Source organism: Podarcis erhardii, assembly GCF_964252035.2.
Source record: "Podarcis erhardii genome assembly, chromosome: Z".
Taxonomy (NCBI): Eukaryota; Metazoa; Chordata; class Lepidosauria; order Squamata; family Lacertidae; genus Podarcis; species Podarcis erhardii.
This window is the reverse complement of record NC_138504.1, coordinates 35,193,241-35,215,561: the sequence shown is the minus strand read 5'-3', so window position 1 is coordinate 35,215,561 and position 22,321 is coordinate 35,193,241. Positions and strand designations below refer to the sequence as shown.

The 22,321-nt window shown below is 45.1% G+C and overlaps 1 protein-coding gene across 4 annotated transcripts in view; it reads right to left on the bottom strand.

The window, feature by feature from the left end:
• USP20 (ubiquitin specific peptidase 20) overlaps positions 1-22,321 on the bottom strand; it is a 38,225-nt gene that overhangs the window by 13,483 nt on the left and 2,421 nt on the right. For 3 of the 4 annotated variants that reach the window (XR_014152524.1, XR_014152525.1, XM_081846976.1), the window contains exons 2-17: positions 21,034-21,131; positions 20,233-20,286; positions 19,916-19,978; positions 18,397-18,528; positions 17,705-17,801; positions 17,507-17,576; positions 16,900-17,013; positions 15,941-16,019; positions 14,475-14,907; positions 12,451-12,588; positions 10,062-10,210; positions 8,526-8,701; positions 6,957-7,051; positions 4,679-4,712; positions 4,290-4,335; positions 1,320-1,500 (exon numbers count right to left, since the gene is read on the bottom strand). Coding sequence is in view for 1 of the 4 variants with exons in the window: in XM_081846976.1 (XP_081703102.1) it covers positions 1,320-1,500; positions 4,290-4,335; positions 4,679-4,712; positions 6,957-7,051; positions 8,526-8,701; positions 10,062-10,210; positions 12,451-12,588; positions 14,475-14,907; positions 15,941-16,019; positions 16,900-17,013; positions 17,507-17,576; positions 17,705-17,801; positions 18,397-18,528; positions 19,916-19,978; positions 20,233-20,286; positions 21,034-21,114 (1,942 nt within the window). In the remaining 3 variants the exon portion in view is untranslated. The remainder of the gene's footprint in view (positions 1-1,319; positions 1,501-4,289; positions 4,336-4,678; positions 4,713-6,956; positions 7,052-8,525; positions 8,702-10,061; positions 10,211-12,450; positions 12,589-14,474; positions 14,908-15,940; positions 16,020-16,899; positions 17,014-17,506; positions 17,577-17,704; positions 17,802-18,396; positions 18,529-19,915; positions 19,979-20,232; positions 20,287-21,033; positions 21,132-22,321) is intronic. The other variant, XR_014152526.1, reaches the window with a different exon arrangement.

The window sequence follows — 22,321 nt, the reverse complement described above, 5'->3', positions numbered from 1 at the left end:
TTAGACCACATTCTAGTCCATTGGGTGGGGTTAATTTCATTGTTGTGCTCCCATTGTTCTTTGATTGCATCGAGGGGGGTTGTGGGATTTTGGAGCAGTATTTTGTATATTGTGGATACTATCCCCTTGCTGTGTTCTTCTGCTGTCCAGAGGTTTTCAAAGGTGGACAAGGGCCTAGTGGCTGCTGAGTCTATGGATTGTTTAAGAAGGCATGTACTGTAGTTGGTGATTAGCCAGGGTATTTGTCTTGTATTTCTTGTGTCAATATGAGTTTGTTATTTTGGTAGAAGTCTGCCAGGCAGTGGAGGCCTTTGGTTTGCCTGTTTTTTATCTGGAGGTTGCATGTTGGAATAGTGGGTTGTTATAAGTGTTCTCTTTGCTTTATATATATTATAAAATGAAACAGAAAATATTTGCCCCCCTCAAAAAAAATTGTGGCACATTGCTTTACTAGAAAACCTCACAGAAAAGGAGGAATGGCCAGGGATCAAAAGCATACAGGCTAAGTCTGTAGCTACATAGCATTGTTTTATTGAGGATACAAGAGTCAATGGAAATAGCTGCCCCACACCTGCAGCAAATTATCATTTATGGTTACAGTCATAACTTTTGGTTTGGGAGAAGGGTAGCCTGGAACCTGCTAGGAAGATGCTTATGAATTTGAAATTGTCAACATGTTAAGTCTTTATTTATCTGCCTGCTCAGTTCTTCCAGCTGGTTATGCAATAGGAGGTGATTTATTTGCAGTGATCCTTGACCTGGCTTTATGTTTTGTAAATTGTTTTGTACTGATTGAAATGACTCATTTTCACATTTTCAATTTATAAATATTATTTTTTTGGAAGAGGGGAAGAAAGGGAGATTAACTCACAGGCACTTTTAATAACATAAGAGCCCTGATAGATCAAACCAATCACCCATCTAGTCCAGCAACCTGTTCTCCCAGTGGCCAAACAGATCCCCCAATAGGAAACCTGCAAGCAGAACCAGAGCCCAGGAGCCTTCTTCTCTACTGTAGTTTCCAGCAACTGGCTTTCAGAAGCATTGCTGCCTCCAACTGTGGAGGCAGAGCAAAGCCTTATTGGCTAGCAGCCATTGATAGCCCCCATCCTCCATGAATTTGTCTAGTCCTCTTTTAAAACCATCCAAGTTGGTGGCCATTACTATCTTCTGAAGGAGCAAGTTCCACAGTTTAACTCCATAATTATCTGGCTAATCTTTATTTATGAGAAGCGCTCATCACACACAACACATAAGTCATTCCAGGCTGCAAGCTCCCTCCAGGCAAAGAAGAATGGGAGGAGGGACAGACAACTCACTGCCAGCTGTGCCATGGTGGCAAATCACAGAGAGGAGGTCATAGGTGGTGATCTGTGAGATGCTCTCCTTGGCCAGGAAAGGCCGGAGGTCCAGCCCCTCCAAAGGGAAAGAGACGTGACTGTTGATTTTGAAGGAGTACATGACCTCATGTCGGAAACGCTTCAGGTGAATGCACAAGATCTAGGAGAAAAGGCATCAGAGCTCAGAAAGGGACTTGCGGATGGGCAAGTTCAAACCCCTCCAGACAGCCCTCATAGGTAAAACAATCAACTGGGCTTATCCTAAGATACATTCAGCCAGGGCTGTGTGTGCATGGCATCATAAAGCCACCATAAACTAAACCCCTGGGGTAAAAAGCCTAAGAAGATAAAAACAGTCCTGCCGGATCAGGCCAGGGGTCCATTATTATTATTATTATTATTATTATTATTACTCCACCCATCTGGCTGGGTTTCCCCAGCCACCCTGGATGGCTTCCAGCAGGATACTAAAATACAATGATTCATCAAATATTAAAAGCTTCCCTAAACAGGGCTGCCTTCAGATATATTCTAAAAGTCCAATAGTTGTTTATTTCTTTGACATCTGATGGGAGGGCGGTCCACAGGGCAGGTGCCACCACCGAGAAGTCCCTCTGCCATCTAATTCAGCAACCTGTTCTCACAGTTGCCAACACCCCAAACTTATGGAAACATGAAATGCAATCTGCTGCCATGAGGTTGGGAGTCTTTGCCTCCTTTTTTGTGGCACAGGGTTTTGAGATAGCTAAAGAATTAATACTTCAAAGGCTTAGAGCATGGGTAGGCAAACTAAGGCCCAGGGGCCAGATCCGGCCCAATCACCTTCTAAATCCAGCCCGCGGGTGGTCCAGGAATCAGCATGTTTTTACATGAGTAGAATGTGTCCTTTTATTTAAAATGCATCTCTGGGTCATTTGTGGGGCCTGCCTGGTGTTTTTACATGAGTAGAATGTGTGCTTTTATTTAAAATGCATCTCTGGGTTATTTGTGGGGCATAGGAATTCATTCATTTTCTTTTCCAAAATATAGTCCGGCCCCCCATAAGGTCTGAGGGACAGTGGACCGGCCCCCTGCTGAAAAAGTTTGCTGACCCCTGGCTGAGAGACACTGAGATGCCATCACAAACTGCTGAGATCAAGATCTGTCAATCCAACAGACTGTATGCTTTTTTTCCCATTGTATCCATCCTTGCAAAGATATCTGGTAGACTTAAAGGTAAAGGTAAAGGGTCCCCTGACCATTAGGTCCAGTCATGACCAACTCGCTTTATTGGCTGAGGGAGCCGGCATACAGCTACCGGGTCATGTGGCCAGCAGGACTAAGCCACATCTGGCGAACCAGAGCAGCGCACAGAAACGCCGTTTACCTTCCCGCTGGAGCGGTACCTATTTATCTACTTGCACTCTGACGTGCTTTCGAACTGCTAGGTTGGCAGGAGCAGGGACCAAGCAATGGGAACTCACCCCGTTGCAGGGATGCCTACCTTCGGATCGGTAAGTCCTAGGCTCTGTGGTTTAACCCACAGCGCCACCCACCTCCCACATCAGACAACGAAAAGCAGGTCTTTGCAAGAGATGTCCTTCCCTTCTGCAGTCTTAACAATGGGTGGATGTAATTGTTTCTAAGATTGAATTGACACAGTGTTGCAGCTGAAAGCTCTATCCTTAGGAACTCCTTTCTGTCAACCCATCGAGTGTGTCAATTGAAGATATATTCCTTGAATGCTCTTTTTATAACAATCTTAGAAACAATTACATCCACCGACTGTTTAGGTTTTTTATTAAAGATTTTGTTGATATACAAAAGTGTGCAATCTCTCTCTCTCGTGTGTTTTTTCCCATGTAACATTTTTAGAAATCATTTTCATTTGTTGAGACATTAGGAAGAAAAGGGGGAGAGGTGAAGGCGGGGAGAGATGGGTGGGAGTGGAGTCGGGTAGCGATGTTTCTATTTTGATTACTGTATGTAGGGTTTGGTTTCAGCATTGCTTGTGCAGGTTCTCTGCTGTTCACTTGTGTTCCTTTGGTGGTGAGAGAGGTTGTGGTTGGCCTAGGGTGTGCTTATTCATTTGTGGTTGGCTGTGGTGGTCTTTGTTTTCATGTGTGAGTGGGGTGGGTGATCCACCCATTGTTAAGATCGTAGAAGGGAAGGACGTCTCTTGCAAAGACCTGCTTTTTGTTGTCTGATGTAGAGAGGTATATATCCTTTAGAACATCCAAATTTATCGCCAAAAGGCTTTACAAATTTGTGTAATAAAACTTAAAGAGGGAATGGCAAATGATTTAGCCTGTAAAGGTCAGGGAGAAGAAATGTAAACCACTATTATTAGCAGTATTCTTATTATTATTTTTATGTGTGTAATGGCTGCTCGCTAAACACAATAAATCGAACTGAACTTGAACAGTGGCCAGTCAGATGCCCCAATGGGAAACACACAAGCAGAACCCAAATGCAACAGCAATTTCCCCACCTGTGGTTCTCAGCTACTAGCATTCAGAGGCTTATTACCTCCAAATAATATCCTCCAGCTATATTATGATGATTATTTATTAAAGTTGTATACCGCCCTTCATCCGAAGATACCAGGGTGGTTCACAACGGAAAAATACAAAACGAGAATACAAAATGCATAATAACAAAACAAAAGCAAAAACAAACCAATAAATCTCCTCCCATAGATACATTTAAAAAGCCATAGAATGTTAACACAATTCCTTTTATTAAAAATCAGGACCTTCTGCATTCAATGTGCATGCACTCAACCAATTAGCTATAACTCATTTTATGTAAACTATACTGGATGAAGAAGTGAATAAAGAACTATTCTCTCTTTTCAAAAGTGAAAAATAAGGGCCACATCAGAATGCCTTTCATCTCCAATTTGCCCACTGCGCAGAATGAAGAGGTTGCTGTCTCAGGATATAAACCAACATGGCTTTATCTGCTTACCTCAGGGAGCCGGAGAACTTTGCAGTACTTAACTCCATTCCGCAACCTGGGAAAGAAAAAAGGGGGGAAATGAAGAGTGGATTGGCCATCTGGAATATTTATTAAACTGCAAATCCCAACAAGGACCACCTCTCCCCATATAAACAAACCCACTGTAACCAGGCCTTTGGCTAATTAACAGTCTATGGCACTTTTATGGGAGGGGGGTTGTTATTGGTTGGTTTTTGTTTTTGCTTTGTTATGTATTTTGTGTTCTGAGTTTGTATTTTTAGGTTTGAACCACCTTGTGATCTTCAGATGAAGGGCAGTACAGGAATTTAATAAACAAATAAAATAAAAGGCAGAGTAGGGTGGTATTCAAAATACTAAAAAAGGAGCCAGAGACTTACTTTTTACAACGTTCACAACTGTACATGTTGTCACCTACAGAAAGAAAAATGAAAGAGGGTGGAGGGAAGCACTTTATCCAATCTGTTGCACAGAGCAAGGAAGCAGATATGAATATAGGAAGCTGCCTCTGACAGATATGAATATAGGAAGCTGATGCTGACTCTGGCCATTGGTCCATCTAACTGAGTATTATCTGCACTGACTAGCAACAGCCCTCCAGGGTTCCAGAGTTGGAATGAACCAGGTGTGCGAGATTTGCACTCAAACCTAACGATTCTATTAGTATATAAAGGGGTTAAGGACCACAGAGTTCTAATTTCTAGAGCAGGCTCGGTGACTCAGGCACCCTCTTCTCCTGAGAGGAAGGAAAGCCTGTTTCTTGTTCTTTGCTCTCTCTGTATGCAATGGAGGCAGACATACCTTAGCTTAGCTCCCAGCCTCAGGCACACTTCTGAAGCTGCTTTGCTGCATTTCTAATGTAAGAAAAAACCCTGCTCATTTTCTCTTATGGGGTATCCAAGAGCCTGTATAGAGTCCTTATGTAGGTTCTCTATCGGTAGAAGAAAATAACAGAGGCCAACCAGAGAATACTGAGAAGCAAAGCAGCTAGTAAGCCTGATCTTTATTAAACGGTTGCAACAGGGTCCCCACTCACCACACATAGGAGGTGAGTAAGCCCTTATATAGACTCTTGAAATTGCCCAGCCTGTAGCTCAAGACCATCCCCCAAAACATCATACATACATCACAGGAGGCAGCGATCTACAGCAGAAATACATCACTTGGGCGCTCTACCACAGAAATCCTGTCTGGCAGGATACTGATAATGGTCACTTGATTGCTTTACCTAGGAAGTCCGGCCATTCCTTTTGAGATGCTAAATACTTAGTTCCTGAATCCAGGTCACAGGCTCACCCTATTCATGCACAAATACACCCTTAAGACAGGATTTGTGAACAAAGAGACAATGGGGAGGCTTTCCCCATTTCCTTCCTTGTTGCAGAGAATATCTGAGGTCACTGGAAGAGTCAAAATGGCTTCAGGATTGCTCTCCTGTACTATTTCAGACATGTGGTTTGCCTTGTAGATTTATGAACATATGATTTATATATATGAGACCTTAGAATTCCTATAACACAAAGAATATCATTAGCTGAGTTATTTTATTTTTCTTGCGTAAGGAAGATGCATGTCGGAGGCCTAGTAAAGCTTTTTAAACTTCCTTTGCAGTCCATTGTCTGTTTCCCTGAAAAGGGGGTAAATGGGGGTCAGCTGTTAGACGCAGCCTATTCCTATGCTTCATTAATCTGCCTAATGATTGGATTTAATACTCTTGTTTGCTGGCCCTGTGTTTTAAAAACAAGCACCAGCCGTTTTTTCCTTTGTTCATTAACCCACACATGTGGGTCTGTTAGTAGAGGATTAACTATAATTAATATATCCTCTTACCAACTCCCATCACCAGGGACCCTTCTGCATGAAAAGCAGATACTCTACCACTGATCTACAGCCTTTCAGATAGGAAGATAGGAAGATTACTGGCCCATCTAGCCCAGTATTGCCCGCCTCAGGGACAGCCAAATGCCGTGCCCTCCAAATGAAGTTGGACAACTACTCCCCTAATCCCTGGCTGCTGGCCATGCTGACTGAGGCTGATGGGAGTTGTGGTTTTAAAATTTGCTGGCTATTTTAAACAACTTCACATACCCTTAAGCTTGATTTTTAGTCAGCTCAAGACTGCTCAGTGTTAGACAACTAGTAAGTGATATAAAATAAAATAACCCTGTTTAGACAGTCTCACATCCAAACAGGATTTGAGCCTGAAATCTCCCTCTGCCCTTGCCCCCCCCCCCCCAGCACCACTTTAGACCTGGAATTCCTTTCATTCAGCTCATCAGCTGATCAGCCTGGCCCACAAGGAAACTCCCTTTGCTAGTCCTTAGAGACCAAGAACAGGCAAGATGAAGAAGGTTCTGAATGAATTCATCCGAGGCACCACTCTTTGGAATTCCCTCCCATTAGAGGCACCATCACGGTTGTTGTTTTCGACAGCTGCAGAAGGCCTTTTAAGTAGAATCTGCATTCAGTCTATATGGGAGCTGCATTTGCACTCTTATATACAGAACTGTTTTTCTTTCTTTTTTTAATACATGGAACTGTCTTTAATGGCTTTTATACTTTTTTTTTGTTTTGCAGTAGGTAACAGTCTTAGGGACAAAGGGCAAGACATTTAATAAAAAGAAACAAACATCTTGGCCTCTTTCCTGGCCAACATACCTTTCAGCTCATCTGCAGCAAAGAAGGCAGCAAGACAGTCCTCCAGGGTGACCACTGGGCCCCAAAACCAGCTGGGGATGCAGGACACCACAAACCTGTAGGAGGAGCAAGGAGGGTATTACTCAGGGCTGACTCACAGGGAGTTATTGACTCCAAAAAGCTTAACAAATAAAATAGTAAATGTTTATATAATATATAGAACATTATACTATTACATGTCTCTATAGTGGTGAGCCTCGTACTATATGCTTCTCTCTCAGCCTTTACACTCTTCACTTGTAAAACATGGGCATTACCATTACTGGCTCCTCTAGCCAGTTCTATCATGGAATGGGCCAAAGCTCAGTAGCAAAGCAAACACTTTGCATGCAGAAGGATCCCTGGCACCTGCAGGTAGGGCTGAGAAAAGCCCCTGCCAGAAAACTCAACGTTACCAATAGTGAACTGGGGGAACTGATGGTTTGGACCCTGCCCAAGGCAGCTTCCTATTTCCCACATCCAGGAAGTCAGATACAGATTTGCTCTTGTTACCTGCAGGACATTCCAGTGTGTGGTTCATGGGGATGCTGTTGGCATTTGGCTCTGCCCCCAAGCAAGCATTTTGCATCTGGCTTCACCCCAGGCATTTTGGGAGGACACAGATTATTTAGATCCATTCCAATGTGGATTCAGGCCTGGCAGTCAGAACTGAGGTGATCTTGGTTGCCCTGAATGGATGACCTTTGTAAAGAGCAGGACAGGGGGAGTATGACTTTGCTCCTGCTTCTTGATCTTTCATTGACTTTTGACACCATCAACCACTGTATTCTCCTGGACCAGCTCTGGGAACGGTAATTGTGGGCACCGTATTACAGTGATTCCAATACTACCTTCAGGAATGAGTCCAGAAAACAGCATTGGGAGAGTGTATTTCAGCCCCTGGCTGTGTTATGGAGTGTTGTAGTGGACTATCTTATCTCCTGCGCTATTTAATATCTACATGAAGCTGTTGTGAGCGGTTCTCAGGAGTTTAGGGGTGAGGTGCCATCAGTGTGCTGACAACACTCAACTCTCATTCTCCATAAGATCTGAATCAGGAGGGGATGTGTGGTCCCATTTCCTGAACACAGTGGTGGAATGGATGAGGAACAACAAGCTGAGCTTGAATTCTGGCAAGACGGAGGCACTTTAGGTGAGTAGCTCCCATGTCAAGAAATTGGTCAGCTGCCTACCCTGGATGGAGTTGCACGCCCCTCAAACGAGCAAGTTTGCAGTTTGGAGATGTTCTGAATCCAGCTCTGTAACTGGAGGCTCAGGTAGCCTCAGTGACTAGAAGTGCCTTATACCAACTGCAGCTGGTTCAACAGCTACAGCCATTCCTGGTCTGGATTGAAAATTTTTCACAGTTTTATGTTTTATCTTTGGTAAACTGCTTTGAGGGTTGTTGTTGTTTTACAATCAAGCAGGGTATAAATTTTATGAAATAAATGAGACATGCTTCCTCCTCATTTTCATCTTGAACGCACCTGGCTGAACTTTGTCCCTCCCACCACTCCAATACCTGAAAAGGTGCTTATGCAGCCTGCTCACCTCCGGATATACTCCATGATGAAGGCGATCCAGCCCTGCGAGGCAGCATAGTTATCCCCACAGGCTCCTGTCTTGGCTGGCACATTCTGGTAAATGGCAGAGTGCAGCTTGGCCAAGTCCTCCTTCCCAGGGATGGGAAGCGACAAGTCCTGGAATGTCTCCACAGTGGTGGACACCTGGAGGCACCACAGGAGGAAAACGGAGGATGTCAGTGGCTGGTGGCCACTATCTCAGAGGCAGTGCCCTCCTGAAAACCAGCTGCTGGTGTAACTGGAAGTTTGGAGGTGTGGTTGGGCTCGTGTTCTGTTTGCAGGCTTCGCTAAAAACCTTAAACAGAACAGCATTGGAAGAGCCCTGCTGGATCAGACCAATGGCCCACCTAGTCCAGCATCCTGTTCTCACAGGGGCCAACCAGGTGCCCCAGTGCAAAGCCTGCAAACAGGATCTAAGCGCAACAGCAGAGCTCTCCCCACCTGCAATTCCAAGCAACTGGTATTCAGAGGCATATAGACATTGACAGTGAAGGGAGAAAACTTGAGCTTTGCTAGATCAGGCCAACAGCTCATCTATTCCAGCATTCCATTCTAACAGTAGCCAACCATATGCCTCTGGGAAGACAGCAAGCAGGGAATGGGTGGGAAAGCTCTCTTCCCACATGTGATTCCTAAAATTGTGGATAGCAAGACTGGGACATTTCCAGGGGTTCTGGAGAATACACAAATGAGCAGACTAGGGACTCGGCTACATTAGTAAAGAAACAGCAATCTGAATGTGTTATAAATGTGCAACACCAGATGACACCAGAGAGCAGGAAATTTTAAAATGCGGTTTTCCATAGGGATTCCTTTTGTTATTTCTGCTATTATCTAATTTCTGACTTATTTATAGCGGTTTTTTTCCTGTGTTTAGATCCACCCTAGGAGTGGGGAGCCTTTTTCAGCATGGGGGCTATATATTCTCATGGGCGACCTTCCGAGGGCCACATGCCAGCAGTGGGCAGGGCCAGATGCAAAAGCAAGTAAAGGGACAGAAGCCACTGCCCATGGTCTTTTAGCTGGAGATCAGCATGTGAGCTGGACCGATTAGCTGCGATCCATCTCCTCCTTATGTGGTCAGGCAGTCGGGGCTGTATAAAAGGAGTTGCAGGAGAGCCTTCAAAACACAACCAGGCTAACATACTGAAGGAACCTCTGGGAGAAAAGGGGATTTCATGGTTCTGCCTTGTGGAGCAGGCCACATCAGAAAAAGTCAGAGATTTCTACACACATCTCTCTCTTTCTCTCAGACATGCAGAAGAACTCGAGGAGGCTAATGAGAGAAGGAATGGTCTAAGGGTGTGTGGCCTGAGGTGAGTCTTGAGGGTCAGGTGGGCAGGTGGGGAGCACACTGGGCCCCTGGGCCTGAGCCTCCCCACTCCTGGAGCAGGCACTGCTTTGCTAAAGGGGCCAATGGTCTGACTTGGCATAGATGTTCAAACCAAAGGCTCCCCCACCAGAGGAGGAGGAGGAGAGGATTTGGAAAGTGTGGGCCTCTTGCCATTTTCCCTGGATCAGCAGCAGTAAGGGAACGCACTCGGTCACAGGTGAGGCACTGGACCAGGCTGAGGATGGAGCCGTCAAAGATGTCAGAGATGACGCTGCGGTAACGGACCTCCTTCTTCTTCTTGCTGGAAGTCAACATCTGAGCTGAGGAAGGAGATTGTATTTTTACTACTATTATTATTACATTTACTGCCCACCCTTTAGCAGCAGGTCCCAGGGCAGGTTACAACAATTTAAAATTCAGGATTGAGAACAGTTAAAAGAGATTATAATATAGAGGAACAGAGTGGGTCCCAAAAACACACATCTCAAATGTGTCTTAATGGACCTCACATCCCTGATTCAGGGCCAGCTCTGCTGTTTGCCAGGATGGTGTGGCCCCTCTCAGAGGGAAGTTGGGTTTGTTAAGGGCAGTGTGATGCCAGTTATAATTTATCACATAATCAGTAACAACAACAACAAATTTATATCCCACACACACTCTTTCACTAGCAGGTCCCAGGACTAGTTATAATTGAAAATTCAGAATTGAGAACACATCACATTCACAGAAACAGGATGGGTCCTGAAAACACACATCATGGGTGTCAAAAGCCAGGGTAAAGAGGTGTGTCTTTGCTGAAAGTGAAGAAGCCAAACCCACCTCTGTGCGGAAGGAATTCCTCAATTTAGGGGCTGCCACAAAGAAGGCCCTCACCCAGGATGCCACTACTACCCCAAACTTCTGAGGGAGGTGGAACTACCAAGAATCACAGAATTGGAGAACTATAGATCTGGAAGGGACCTCAAGAGTCATCTAGTCCAAACCCTTGCAAGGATTTCAGCTAAAGCATCCATTATAAATGACCATCCAAACTTTGCCTAAAAGCCTCCAATGAAGGAGAGTCCACAACCTCCTGAGGGAGTCTGTTCCACTGTCAAACTGCTATTGCTGTCAGAAAGTTCTTCCTGATGGAAGATGAAAGGGCCCCCAGGAGGTTCTATAAGGAAAGGAGGCGCTCTCTCAGATATGAGCCTGGGTCTTTTAGACTTTGAACACTGGAGTGAGTACTTTGAATTGTACCCAAAAATGAACTGGCAGCCAAACAGTTTTATAGGTTTGCTAATCTTCCCTCGGTAGAATTATGGATCTAGTATAGGACACTTAACTATTGGCTTCGCCTAAACTCAAATCTCCCCAGTCTAATATCCATAGTGCTGCAAGATTATCACAAGAGCGCCTGGACTAAATCTGTCTGTCAAAAACTTCACTCTTTTGGTTTATCACTACAACAGCTACTCACTTTGGGTTTTAGTAAAGCAAACAGTTTAATTTGTCAGCGCATAAATGATATCAAGCGTCAGAACAACTTGGCCACAATAAGGAAATTTTGCCCATGGTATGATTATTTTCTACCTTCCCATTTCAACTCTCTGGCACCCTATCTGCATAACCTAGCAATTCTAAAATATAGACATGCTTTTACTCTAGCAAGATTGAAGGTATTGCCCTCAGCTGTACTTGAGGGACGATTCCAACAGATTCCACATGACAAATGCTTATGTCCCTGTGGAGATGGCAATACCAAATCGGTAGCGCATGCCCTTCAGGCTTGCATTCTTTATAAAGACTTGAGGAATGAAATTATCACAACTCTTTAATTGTCCATTCTGGGTCACCCAACCACTGCCACAGTGTCCTTTCTCTTGGCAGATCAAGATGAGCAGGTGACAGCAAAGGTTGCAAGGTTTTCAGCTGGGGCAATCAGAATAAGATCCACTATTTGACTATTGATTCAAAGCCCTAAAATGTATTTTATATAACTAACTTTTTATTTCTATTCTTTGTATATCGTATTGTTGTTTTATTGCTATGGCCAATGGCTGAGACAAATAGAGATTTATTCCTTCATTTAAAGGTTTGGGCGTGGTTGTTTGGTAATCGCCTCACCCGTTCTCCCTGTGGAAAACTATCATAGAAACTCTGCACAGATGGCGGGGATTGAATGGGAGGTGGGGTCCACATAAAGAACAAGTAGGATGCCCTCAGGAGATGAATAACACATGGTTAAACTACGTAACTCCCTCCCATAGGAGGCAGTGATGGCCACCAGATTAGATGGCTTTGAAAGAGGATTGGAAAAATTCATGGAGGAGATGGAGGAGGAGACTAGCGATGGCTATGCTTTGCCTCCAGAGGCAGTAATGCTTCTGAATACTAGGTGAGGGCTTTTGTGCTGGGTTCCTGCTTGAGGGAGTCCCACGGGCATCTGATTGGCCACAGTGAGAACAGGATGCCAGACTATGTGGGCCCACTGGTCTGGTCCAGTAGGGATCTTCTTATGTTCTTATACATAAAACAACTACCACAGAAGCAGCTCAACCCAGAAGCTTCCTGGACTTACCCTTTTTCAGCACATAGGAGGATCCCAGCCGCACAGGGCTCGAGCGTGGGGGGCTGCTCGAGAGCTTGGAATGCACTTCGTGATGAACAGGGCTGCAGGGCCGAGAGGAGCAGCGTGTGTAGGCATCATTGTCTGGTTCTGTTGCAAGGAAAGGAAACAAATTGCCTGTGGAGAAGACTGGAACACAAGTTTTGTCTGACAAGCTCAGCCAGCCAATCCCTCATCTCTGGGCACCAACTCGGCCCCAATTGTTTTTTATTTCATTTACTTCTCAGATTGGCTACCAAGCACTTGAGCACCTTCTACTCATGGCAGAAGGTGGGGATATTATGGCTTTAGCAAGACAGGCATAGTTCTTCCAGCCTGACCCTCTAGTTCAGGGGTCGCCATGTGGTGCCTCTGGGCGCCATGGTATTGTTGAGGTCCTTCCCTGGTGCCTAAAAGGCCTCTGGGCTTCCCCATTCACTGCCCACTTGGGCATGGAGTGGTGGGACAGTTAACCTTCTTCTCCCTGGGAAAGTATATAGAGCTGAAGGAAGAAATGGGGAAGGGTGACACTCTTTTCCATTTCCTATTTCAGCTCTATGGGCTTCAAAGGCTCAGATTAATTCTTCCGGATCTAACTTTCAACCAGATCCCTGGGAAAAGGTGCACGCATTTTCCCTCTTTCTCTGGGGTTAGGGACTGATCTGGGTGCAAGGAATGAGAAGCAACTAGAAATAGTGGCCATGGCACTCATACTGGGGTGTAGTGGTTAAGAGTGTCAGCCTAGCACCTGGGAGACGAGAGTATAAATCCCCACTTGGCCATGAAGCACACTGGGTGACCTAGAGCTAGGCACTTCCACTCAGACTAACCTACGTCACAATTCTAGTTACAGGTAGGTTAGCAGTGTTGGTCTGCTGTAGTTGAAACAAAATTAAAAAAAAATTCCTTCCAGTAGCAACTTAGAGACCAACTAAGTTTGTTATTGGTATGAGTTTTTGTGTGCATGCACACTTTTTCAGATATGCACATGAATGCACACGAAAGCTCATACCAATAACAAACTTAGTTGGTCTCTAAGGTGCTACTGAGGGACGCAGGTGGCGCTGTGGGTAAAACCTCAGCGCCTAGGACTTGCCGATCGCATGGTCGGCGGTTCGAATCCCCGCGACGGGGTGCGCTCCTGTCGTTTGGTCCCAGCGCCTGCCAACCTAGCAGTTCGAAAGCACCCCCGGGTCCAAGTAGATAAATAGGGACCACTTACTAGCGGGAAGGTAAACGGCGTTCCGTGTGCTGCACTGGCTCACCAGATGCAGCTTTGTCACGCTGGCCACGTGACCCGGAAGTGTCTCCGGACAGCGCTGGCCCCCGGCCTCTTAAGTGAGTTGGGCGCACAACCCCAGAGTCGGACACGACTGGCCCGTACAGGCAGGGGTACCTTTACCTTTAAGGTGCTACTGGAAGGATTATTATTTTTTATTTGACTATGTCACAATGTTTGTTGTGGGGTTTAAAGAAGGAGGGGAAGAAGCATGTATGCCACCTTGAACTCTTTGGAGAAAAAGGCAGGATGCAAGTGCAACAAACAAACAAATTTCCAAATGTAGCCACAGTCTGTTTCAGCTATAAGATTCCTCATTAAGGGAGGACCAGGAGGCCACAGCCTTACTCCTAGCCCTGAGCCAAGCTCTATACGGGGGTAAGGAGCAGAGATCCTGCAACGAGGCCAAAGCAGGGTGGGCTATCTGCACCCAGAGTTAGTTCATCCTCTGGCATCAAGGCCAAGTCCCAAGTCCAAGGGAAAGCAAACACTTCAAATGCAAAATCCAGTGTCCTACTACACACAAGGACTCCTCAGGAGTAAAGTTCTCCTAGGGAAGTTAGACCCCCTTTCAATGAGAGATGCTCTACCACTGAGCTATGGCCCTTCCCTTAAAACTAATAAAAATATATGAATAAAGGTGCGTATGAGAGACGCAGCTTCCAAGGTTCAGGCACAGGTGCCAAACACATTGCGCACTGAACCTGTTGTGGTGTACCTGGGGTCCTAGAGGGGCTGGCTGGATGAGGTGTGGAAGGAGGGAGCGCTTCTGGGGAAGCCCTGCCATCCACTGCTGTCACAGAGGTGTCAACATCAGCATCTTCATCCACTTGCTCCGAGTTGCTCCGTCGGTGGCTACACGAGAACTTCCGGTCCTTCATCCGCTCCTTTTCAGAAATCCCCCGCCCAGCCTCGTCCTGGATCAGCAGCTCGGCCTCTGCCAGGGAGCTCCCAGTTTTGCTCTGCCCATCCCCTTCGCCCCGGTCGCTGCTTGAGTCACAGGAGAGGAACTCGTCCTCCGAGGGGCTGCGGTCACACTCCCGCTTGTCTTCCATGTCGCTCAAGTCGGAGTCCCGGGTCTCGGCCATGACTGGCTCCTTCAGCTCTTCGTGGAGCTGATCCATCAAGCAGCGTAGGAATTCTTGGGTGTCCTGGGGTGGGTGCGCAAAGAAGAAAATATTGTATGGGGCACTTCAGGCCTGGGAGCCAAATGCAGCCCTCTAGGGTGCTCTATTCAACCTCTTTCTAGGTCACACCCCCTCTCCCCAGAACTTGCCTTCCAACAGCCCTGCCCTACCCCCTCTTCTTGTGCTTCCCCTGGCTGGAATATGGATGGAAGATGTGGGGAGAGAGAAGGAGTGTAGAAAGCTTTGGCTTCTATCTGTGGTTGGAGTGTAACCTACTGTACAAAAGTAAGAATCATGCCTGTTGCTCTGCCCACCACTGGCAAATGCCCCCAGAAGGTCCCCATGTGAAAATGCAACACTCAGGCTGAAAAAGATTCCCTACTCTGACTCTACAGGCAGCAGATCTCCAGTATTTCATACAGAGGCTTCTTCAAGCTGTACCTGAAGATGGTGGGGATTGAGCAAGAGACCTTGTGCATGCAAAGCAGGTACTTTACCAATGTGTTATGGCCCCTTTCCTTAAAAAAAAGGGTAAGATTCCAGCCCCCATGGTTCTGAATGAAAGGAAGAATTAAATAAAAAGATGCCTATGCTGTTGAACTGTTAGTCCATCAAGCTCAGTATTGTCTACACTGACTGGCAGTAGCTCTCCAAGGATCTATCGCATCTGTACTTAGAGATGCCAGGGACTGAGCCTGGGGCCTTTTCTTCAGGCAAAGTAGATGCTGTACAATCCTCCCACAAAAAGTTTTGTGATTACTGGGGGGGGGGGGGCGGACAAAATTGCATGTGGCCCTCAGATGATTGCCCAGAAAGTAATATGGCCCTCAAGCTTTAAAAGATTCCCCACCCCCGCCCTATTATACTTCATGGCAAATGGAATCCCCTGCTTGCTGGAAGGCTACATGTTGTATCAGTAACTCAGTCTCTGCCTTGGCTCCCTAACTGAAACAGATGCTGTTTAACTTCTCACAGCCCAGGAGAATATAATTTTCTTACTGCAGCAGGAAGAGGGAATCAGAAACATCTGGGATTGCCCCTTTGCCATCCGCCTCACCTGTTGTGCATACCCTCGAAACATGGGGTTGACCAGCTTGATTCCATGCGACAGGCTGCTGGGGACGACATAACTTGGGCTGGTTTTAGGGAAGAAAAAGCAAAATTGAAAATGTATAGAATCTCTGGAGACGCGCAAGATAAATTTCAAGTTCAAGGTGTTACAGGTGGTACATAGAGCCCCTAATAGCTTGGGGCCCTGATGAGTTTATTTAAACAAACCTAATTACTTTAAAAACCATTGGTCTATCTAGCTCAGTATTGCCTATAGACTAGCATCAGCTCTCCAGAGTTTCAGGCAGGAAGTCTTTTCTCAGCCCTACCTAGATATTATATTTCATAAAATTAGAATGCCACTGGAAACAGAACCCGAGTCAGAAGACTGGGAAAGTATTGCCTAACAGAATGTAGATCAGTTTGGTGTCATTCTACAGTGAATATGTCTTTTATATAACTGACAGATGGAAAATCAGTACAGTCATACCTTGGGTTACAGATGCTTCAGGCTGCAGATGTTTTCAGGTTGCGCACTGCACCAAACCCAGAAGTACCAGAACAGGTTACTTCTGGGTTTCGGCACTCGCGCATGAGCAGATACACTAAATTGCAACCTGCGCGGGCGCAGATGCGGCACTGCGGGTTGCGAACACTGCGGGTTGTGAACGTGCCTCCCGCATGGATCACATTCGCAACCTTAGCGTCCACTGTAGTTCTTATTATTTTTCTTCTCTTCTCTTATTTTTCTTTTCTTCTACTTTTTGTTTTCCTTCGTTGTTTTCTTTTTTCTTTCTCTCTTTGCTTTTGTTTTAATTTAGATTATTTTACTGTATCATGAAAAAACTTTAATAAAATCTTATTTTTTTAAAAAAACACAACAACACCAGGACCTTCTGCATGCAAAGCAAGTGCTCTACCAGTGAGCTGTGGTCCCTACAGCCACAGTGTCCTAGATTTACTCACCGTTTCTTATGCCACACTTCGGAAATCAGCTTATGGTAACTTTTGCAAAGTGCTGGCTTCTTGTCAGTGCGCACGAGACCGCCACACTCAAGGAAGAATTGAGTGAGTGGGGGACTGATAGGAAGACAAGAAAGAAAGAAAGAAAGAAAGAAAGAAAGAAAGAAAGAAAGAAAGAAAGAAAGAAAGATGGGTTATGATTTATCCAACAACTTCAATTGGGGGCAGAGAGAAAGGGAAACATTTATGCCTTTAATAAAAGGTGGAAGAGACCAAGCGGCTAAAAAAAATCTGCCTGGCCCCAAAGAAGCCACCAGATCTGACCTATAAGCAGCCTCTGCCAAGCTGGTACAACATCCAGATGCTTTGGACTACAACATGCTGGCTTGGGGGTTGATGGGTTTTGTCGTGCCCAAGATACTAATAGGGGGCTGATGGGAGTTATAGTGCAACACATACTGGTTGGGGATTGATGGGTGTTATAATGGCATATATGCTGGCTGGGGGATAATGGGAATTGTAGTACCAAACATACTGGCTGGAGGGTGATGAAGGTAGTCGTCTGCAGTCTGTAAATAGCAATTATCTGAAAATGACTCTGAAAACCTACCAGTTTGAGAGAGCCTGGAGTGCAGCGTTCATGTAGCAGGAGTTACCAAGATTTTTCATTCCAGTAAGGCCTAGAAAAAGAATGAAAAAGGGGAGGGGATTGGAGGCTTGTTCATTATGCCCACTGCTACGTTTTTATTTTCTGTGTTCAAGGAAAAAGGAAAGGGGTATTTTCACACTCTAAGACCTTTGGATTTACCTCTTGGTTTCAGGTCATCATCTTCCGACTCGGACTCCCCTTCATCAGCAACTGCAATGGGGACGGCTTTTAGGGAATGGGTGGGTGGAGGAGAATCCTGGAAGTGAAAGTTGGGGAGTAAATATCAAAGGCAATTCTGCTTTGCCACACAGTATATTTCTCCAAACTGAGAAACAACAGCTGAGTTTTCTTTTTTCCTCCTGTCTCCTAATCCCTTCTCTTTTTTAGACTGTCAGGCCTGAGGGCAGGGACTGTCTCATCACTGACATTTGCAAGCTTCCAGTCATCTGGAGGCCAAAGAACGAGATTAAAATGCTTTTAATAAGTAAAAAAAAAGAGAAATGTTATTATTATTTATTAAATGTGTATACCACTGCCCATCCAAAGATGCCAGGGTGGTTCACAACAGAAAAATACAAAATGAGAATATAAAACACATAATAAAACAAAACAATAGATATCCTCCCACAAACACATTTAAAAAGCCATAGAATGTTAATCAGCCAAATGTCTGGTTGAAGAGAAATGTTTTAGCCTAAAGATATGTAATGAAGGTACCATACTGTGTTGTAGATCCCACTGGTCCTGACACTTCTCTGCTACATTCCAAGTTGGGATAGTCTTACACGTTGACCACTTGAGCTAAGAAAAAGAGTAACTCAAAGCATCCAGCTTTGCCACAAAACACTCACCTGGTCCATGAATTTTGATGGAGGGACTGGTGTGTGGGAGGACAACCGCTGGTCCAAGAAAACCTCCTTCTCGCAGGCATAGCACCATACCCGGAACGTTGTCAGGTTTACCGTCAGGTTGTGCTTTTTGGCCTAGCAATTTAAAAACACACAAACACAGAGAGCACACCAATTAATCTGGGTTGTGTCCAGCTATGCAGTGCAGACCCATCGAAATTAATGGGCCAAAGTCAGTCATGTCCATCAGTTTCAATGATGGGATGCTGCTCTAGGTAGCAGTAACACTGACTAACAATCTTATTTTTCTGATCTATGGTACCCAAGAAGTGGGACTGTGAAATTGCACAGGCAAGATCCAACTGATCTTGAATTCTACTGCAATGCAGTCAGAGCAGAAGCAAGAAGATAGAGCCTCAGGTTCAATAAGAATGTAAGCATAGCTCTGCTGGATGAGGCCAAAGGAGTGCTAGGAAGTCCAGCATCCTGCTTTCCTAGCGGCCAAGCAGATGCCCCAATGGGAAACCCAAAAGCAGCACCTGAGGGCAACAGCAATTCTCCTCGCATGCAATTCAGAGTACCTGGTATTGAGAGACATACCACCTTTGATAGTAGAGGTGTGATATAACATCCCTATGAGGGAAGGTTGCAGCATTTGGGACTTTTTAGTTTAGAGAAAAGATGAGTAAGAAGTGCCATTCTAGAAGTTTATAAAATTATGCATGATGTGAAGAAAGTGAATAGAGAGGCATTTTTCTCCCTCTCTTCAACAAAGCTGGATGTTGGAATATTTAGGACAGGCAGTGCATAGTTAAGCTATAGAACTCACCCCCACAGGATGAAGTGATGGCCCCAAACATAGATGGCTTTAAAAGAGGAGTGGACAAATTCATGTAGAAGAAGGCTATCTATGACTACAAGTCATAATGGCTATGCTCTCCAGATAGCAGTAATCCTGACTAACAATTTTATATTTCTGATTGGAGGCAGAAATTTAATGCTACTTGGAGGTAGTAATGCTTCTGAATGCCAGCTGCTGGAAACTGCAGGAGTGGGGAGTGCTCTTGTGCTGGAATCTTGCTTGTAAGTATCCCACACGTATCTGGTTGGCCACTGTGAGAAGAAGATGCTGGACTAGGTGGGCTATCAGCCTGATCCAGCAGGCCTCTTCTTACATTCTTATGCCTCAACAGGAAGCCCAAAAGCAGGACCTGAGTGAAACAGCAACTCTCCCCACTTGTGATTCTGAGCAATTGGTATTCAGAGGCATATTGCCTCCAACAGTGCAGGGAAAAGATAGACACAAGAATTGGCCACAACAGTGTGTTACGTTTCCAAAATGTCCCTCAGCTAGTACAAAAAATTAGAGGACCTCAGATCTAGACAATACTTGTGTGTTTTCAAAGCAACATGGCTGAGAGAAGTGTTGAATGCTAAACATTTGGGGGGGGGGTTTACAATTAAGTTCCAAGGAAATTTTCCTGGCTGCTCGCTTGCTTTCTGGGGAAACTAGATCTCTTACCTGTGCATGAATGGTGCTGTGGTCAGCAAAGGATTCCCCGCAACCAACATAAGGACAGGAAACCTGAAGTGAAACAAAGCCGATTGACAGTCACAGTGGAAACATGGCAAAAGAAATCGAGAGCAATAAAAAGGTTGGTGCGTGGGTGGGTGGGTATGGACACACACACACAATGCACAGAAAATAGTACTACTTCACACCCCAAAGGTGAAAAGTCTACCTGGTACAGTTCAGTAACTTGCTGTGAATGACATTTTACAACAGGAAGAATAAAAGTCATGCATGCAGGAAAATGTATTTGAAAAGAATGTCTTTACCTGAAGACAGGCCCACAGGTTTGGTCCCCCTGCTCCACAAGACTGGCAAGTACCCTGTTTTCATATGAGGAGGAGAAATAATTATCAGTGGCCTATCGTCCTCAGAGACAGACTCATCATCAGACAAAGGAGTGGGGAAATGATGGACCTGCAGATGCTGAACTCGTATCAGCTCTGGCCAATGTGGCCAATGAAGCTTGGATGATAGGAGTTGGAAGTCCAGCAATATCTGGAGGGCCACAGGCCCCTTCATCCCTGATCTAAGGAGGAACATTCCCTATGGCATACAAAAAGATGAGAGAATGCCTCTGTTCAAAAGATGTATTCCCTCATGAAAGAAGAAATGCCTCTTCTTCAATCAAGTGTGGGGAAACTATGACCCTCCCTACATTGTTGGACTTGGATCTCCCATCAGCCCCAACCTGCATGCCCAGTAGTCTGGGATGATGAGAGCTGAAGTCCAACAATACAACTCTGTGTCCTTCTCTGGAATTTGCAGGGCTCCAACTTCCATCAGCCTCAGTCAGCATGGTCAATGGTCATGGATGATGGAAGTTGCAGTCCAGCAAGCATGTGGATGGCCAAACCAACTGCCACCCTGATGCTATGTATAACTTTTCCTCTTAGGAATGAGCTTCAGACATGTAGGGAATACTTAAGTCAGACTTGCACTGGTTTAGTAGTCCTATATTCTCCCCAAGGATATTCTCATGGTACTGGGGATCTCCTCGACCCCAGTCTTAAAATGTATTTGTTTGTTTATGGATTGGGTAATTTTTTTGCAAATGAATTTTTCCTTACTTTGGATTTAAGAAGCAGATCATCCTTAGTGACTTCACCTATGGAATCCAGGTGAGGACAAATGTCTCTGGGATCACCCATTTTGCACCTGGGTTCACCTGTGTGGATCAAGAGAGAGAGAGAAGGACAGCAAAACTGGTCAGATTGTTTTCACATTCAGCTTGCTCATCTGTTCATGTTTTAAATGAGAGGAGCTGAACCACAAGCCTGTCTTTTTCTATTTATTTATTGCATTTATATCCCACATTTTTCACCAAGGAGCTCAATGTAGTATACATGGTCCTCCCCATTGTTCTTTAATCCCCACAACAAAGGAAAGCTGCAATAGAGTGAATAATAAAGTGGAACCATGACTTCTCATGACTTGGATGTCCATACCTCATTGCATAAACAGACCCTAGTCTTGAACCAACTGCCACTTTGGTATGAATCAGCAGGGCTGGCCCATCTCAACACAGGATAGACATAATGGCTAGTAGCCTTCTCCTCCATGAATTTGTCCAGTCCTTTTTTAAAGTCATCAAAGTCTGTGGCCATCCTGTGGGAGTGAGGCCACACTATCCATTTAAAGCACAAAGCTTCCTCCAAAGAATCCTAGCAAATGTAGTTTGTCACAATTCCCTGCATCCTTAACAATATAATTCCTGGATTATTATTTTTTGTGGGGGGGGGGTGGAAGCCATGTGCTTTAAATGTGTATGTGCAGCTGGTATCTCTGCCACTTGAGGGTGCTGGCACTAGCAAGGAGACAAAATCTTAGGCTCTGCTAAATCAACCAAAAATGGTTGTTACTGTAGGGATTAATTTTCCCCTAGGCAGCGATTCCCAGCTACTGTGGAAAAGGAACAGATTGTTATTCAGAGTACTGGCAGAAGAGGGCAAAAGCAAATGAACCTCCAAGCAACAATGACAGGAACAGAAAGCTCCAAAGAGCACTCGCAAGAATGAGCAGCCAATTGTCCTTCCAGTGAGCGAATGACGCATTACTCATCATTTTTCCCCCTTCAACAGCTGGAGCTGCTGCATCATCCAACTTGACATTTCTCTCCCCCCATTTTTCACAGATGCCTGCACCCACCCTCCCATTCCTGCAGCCATAGACAGACAGACACAGACAGTCCCATTCTTTTATTTTCTTTGTCCAATATTCAGAAGTCCACCATATTTGTTTGGGGCAAAAAACGATTCCCAGAATTAAATGCAAATCAAACCAGAGACTTTGGAAACAATTGAGAATGAAAGAAAATCAGGGTCACATTTAGCCCTCAGTCCTGAGGTTCCACACCCC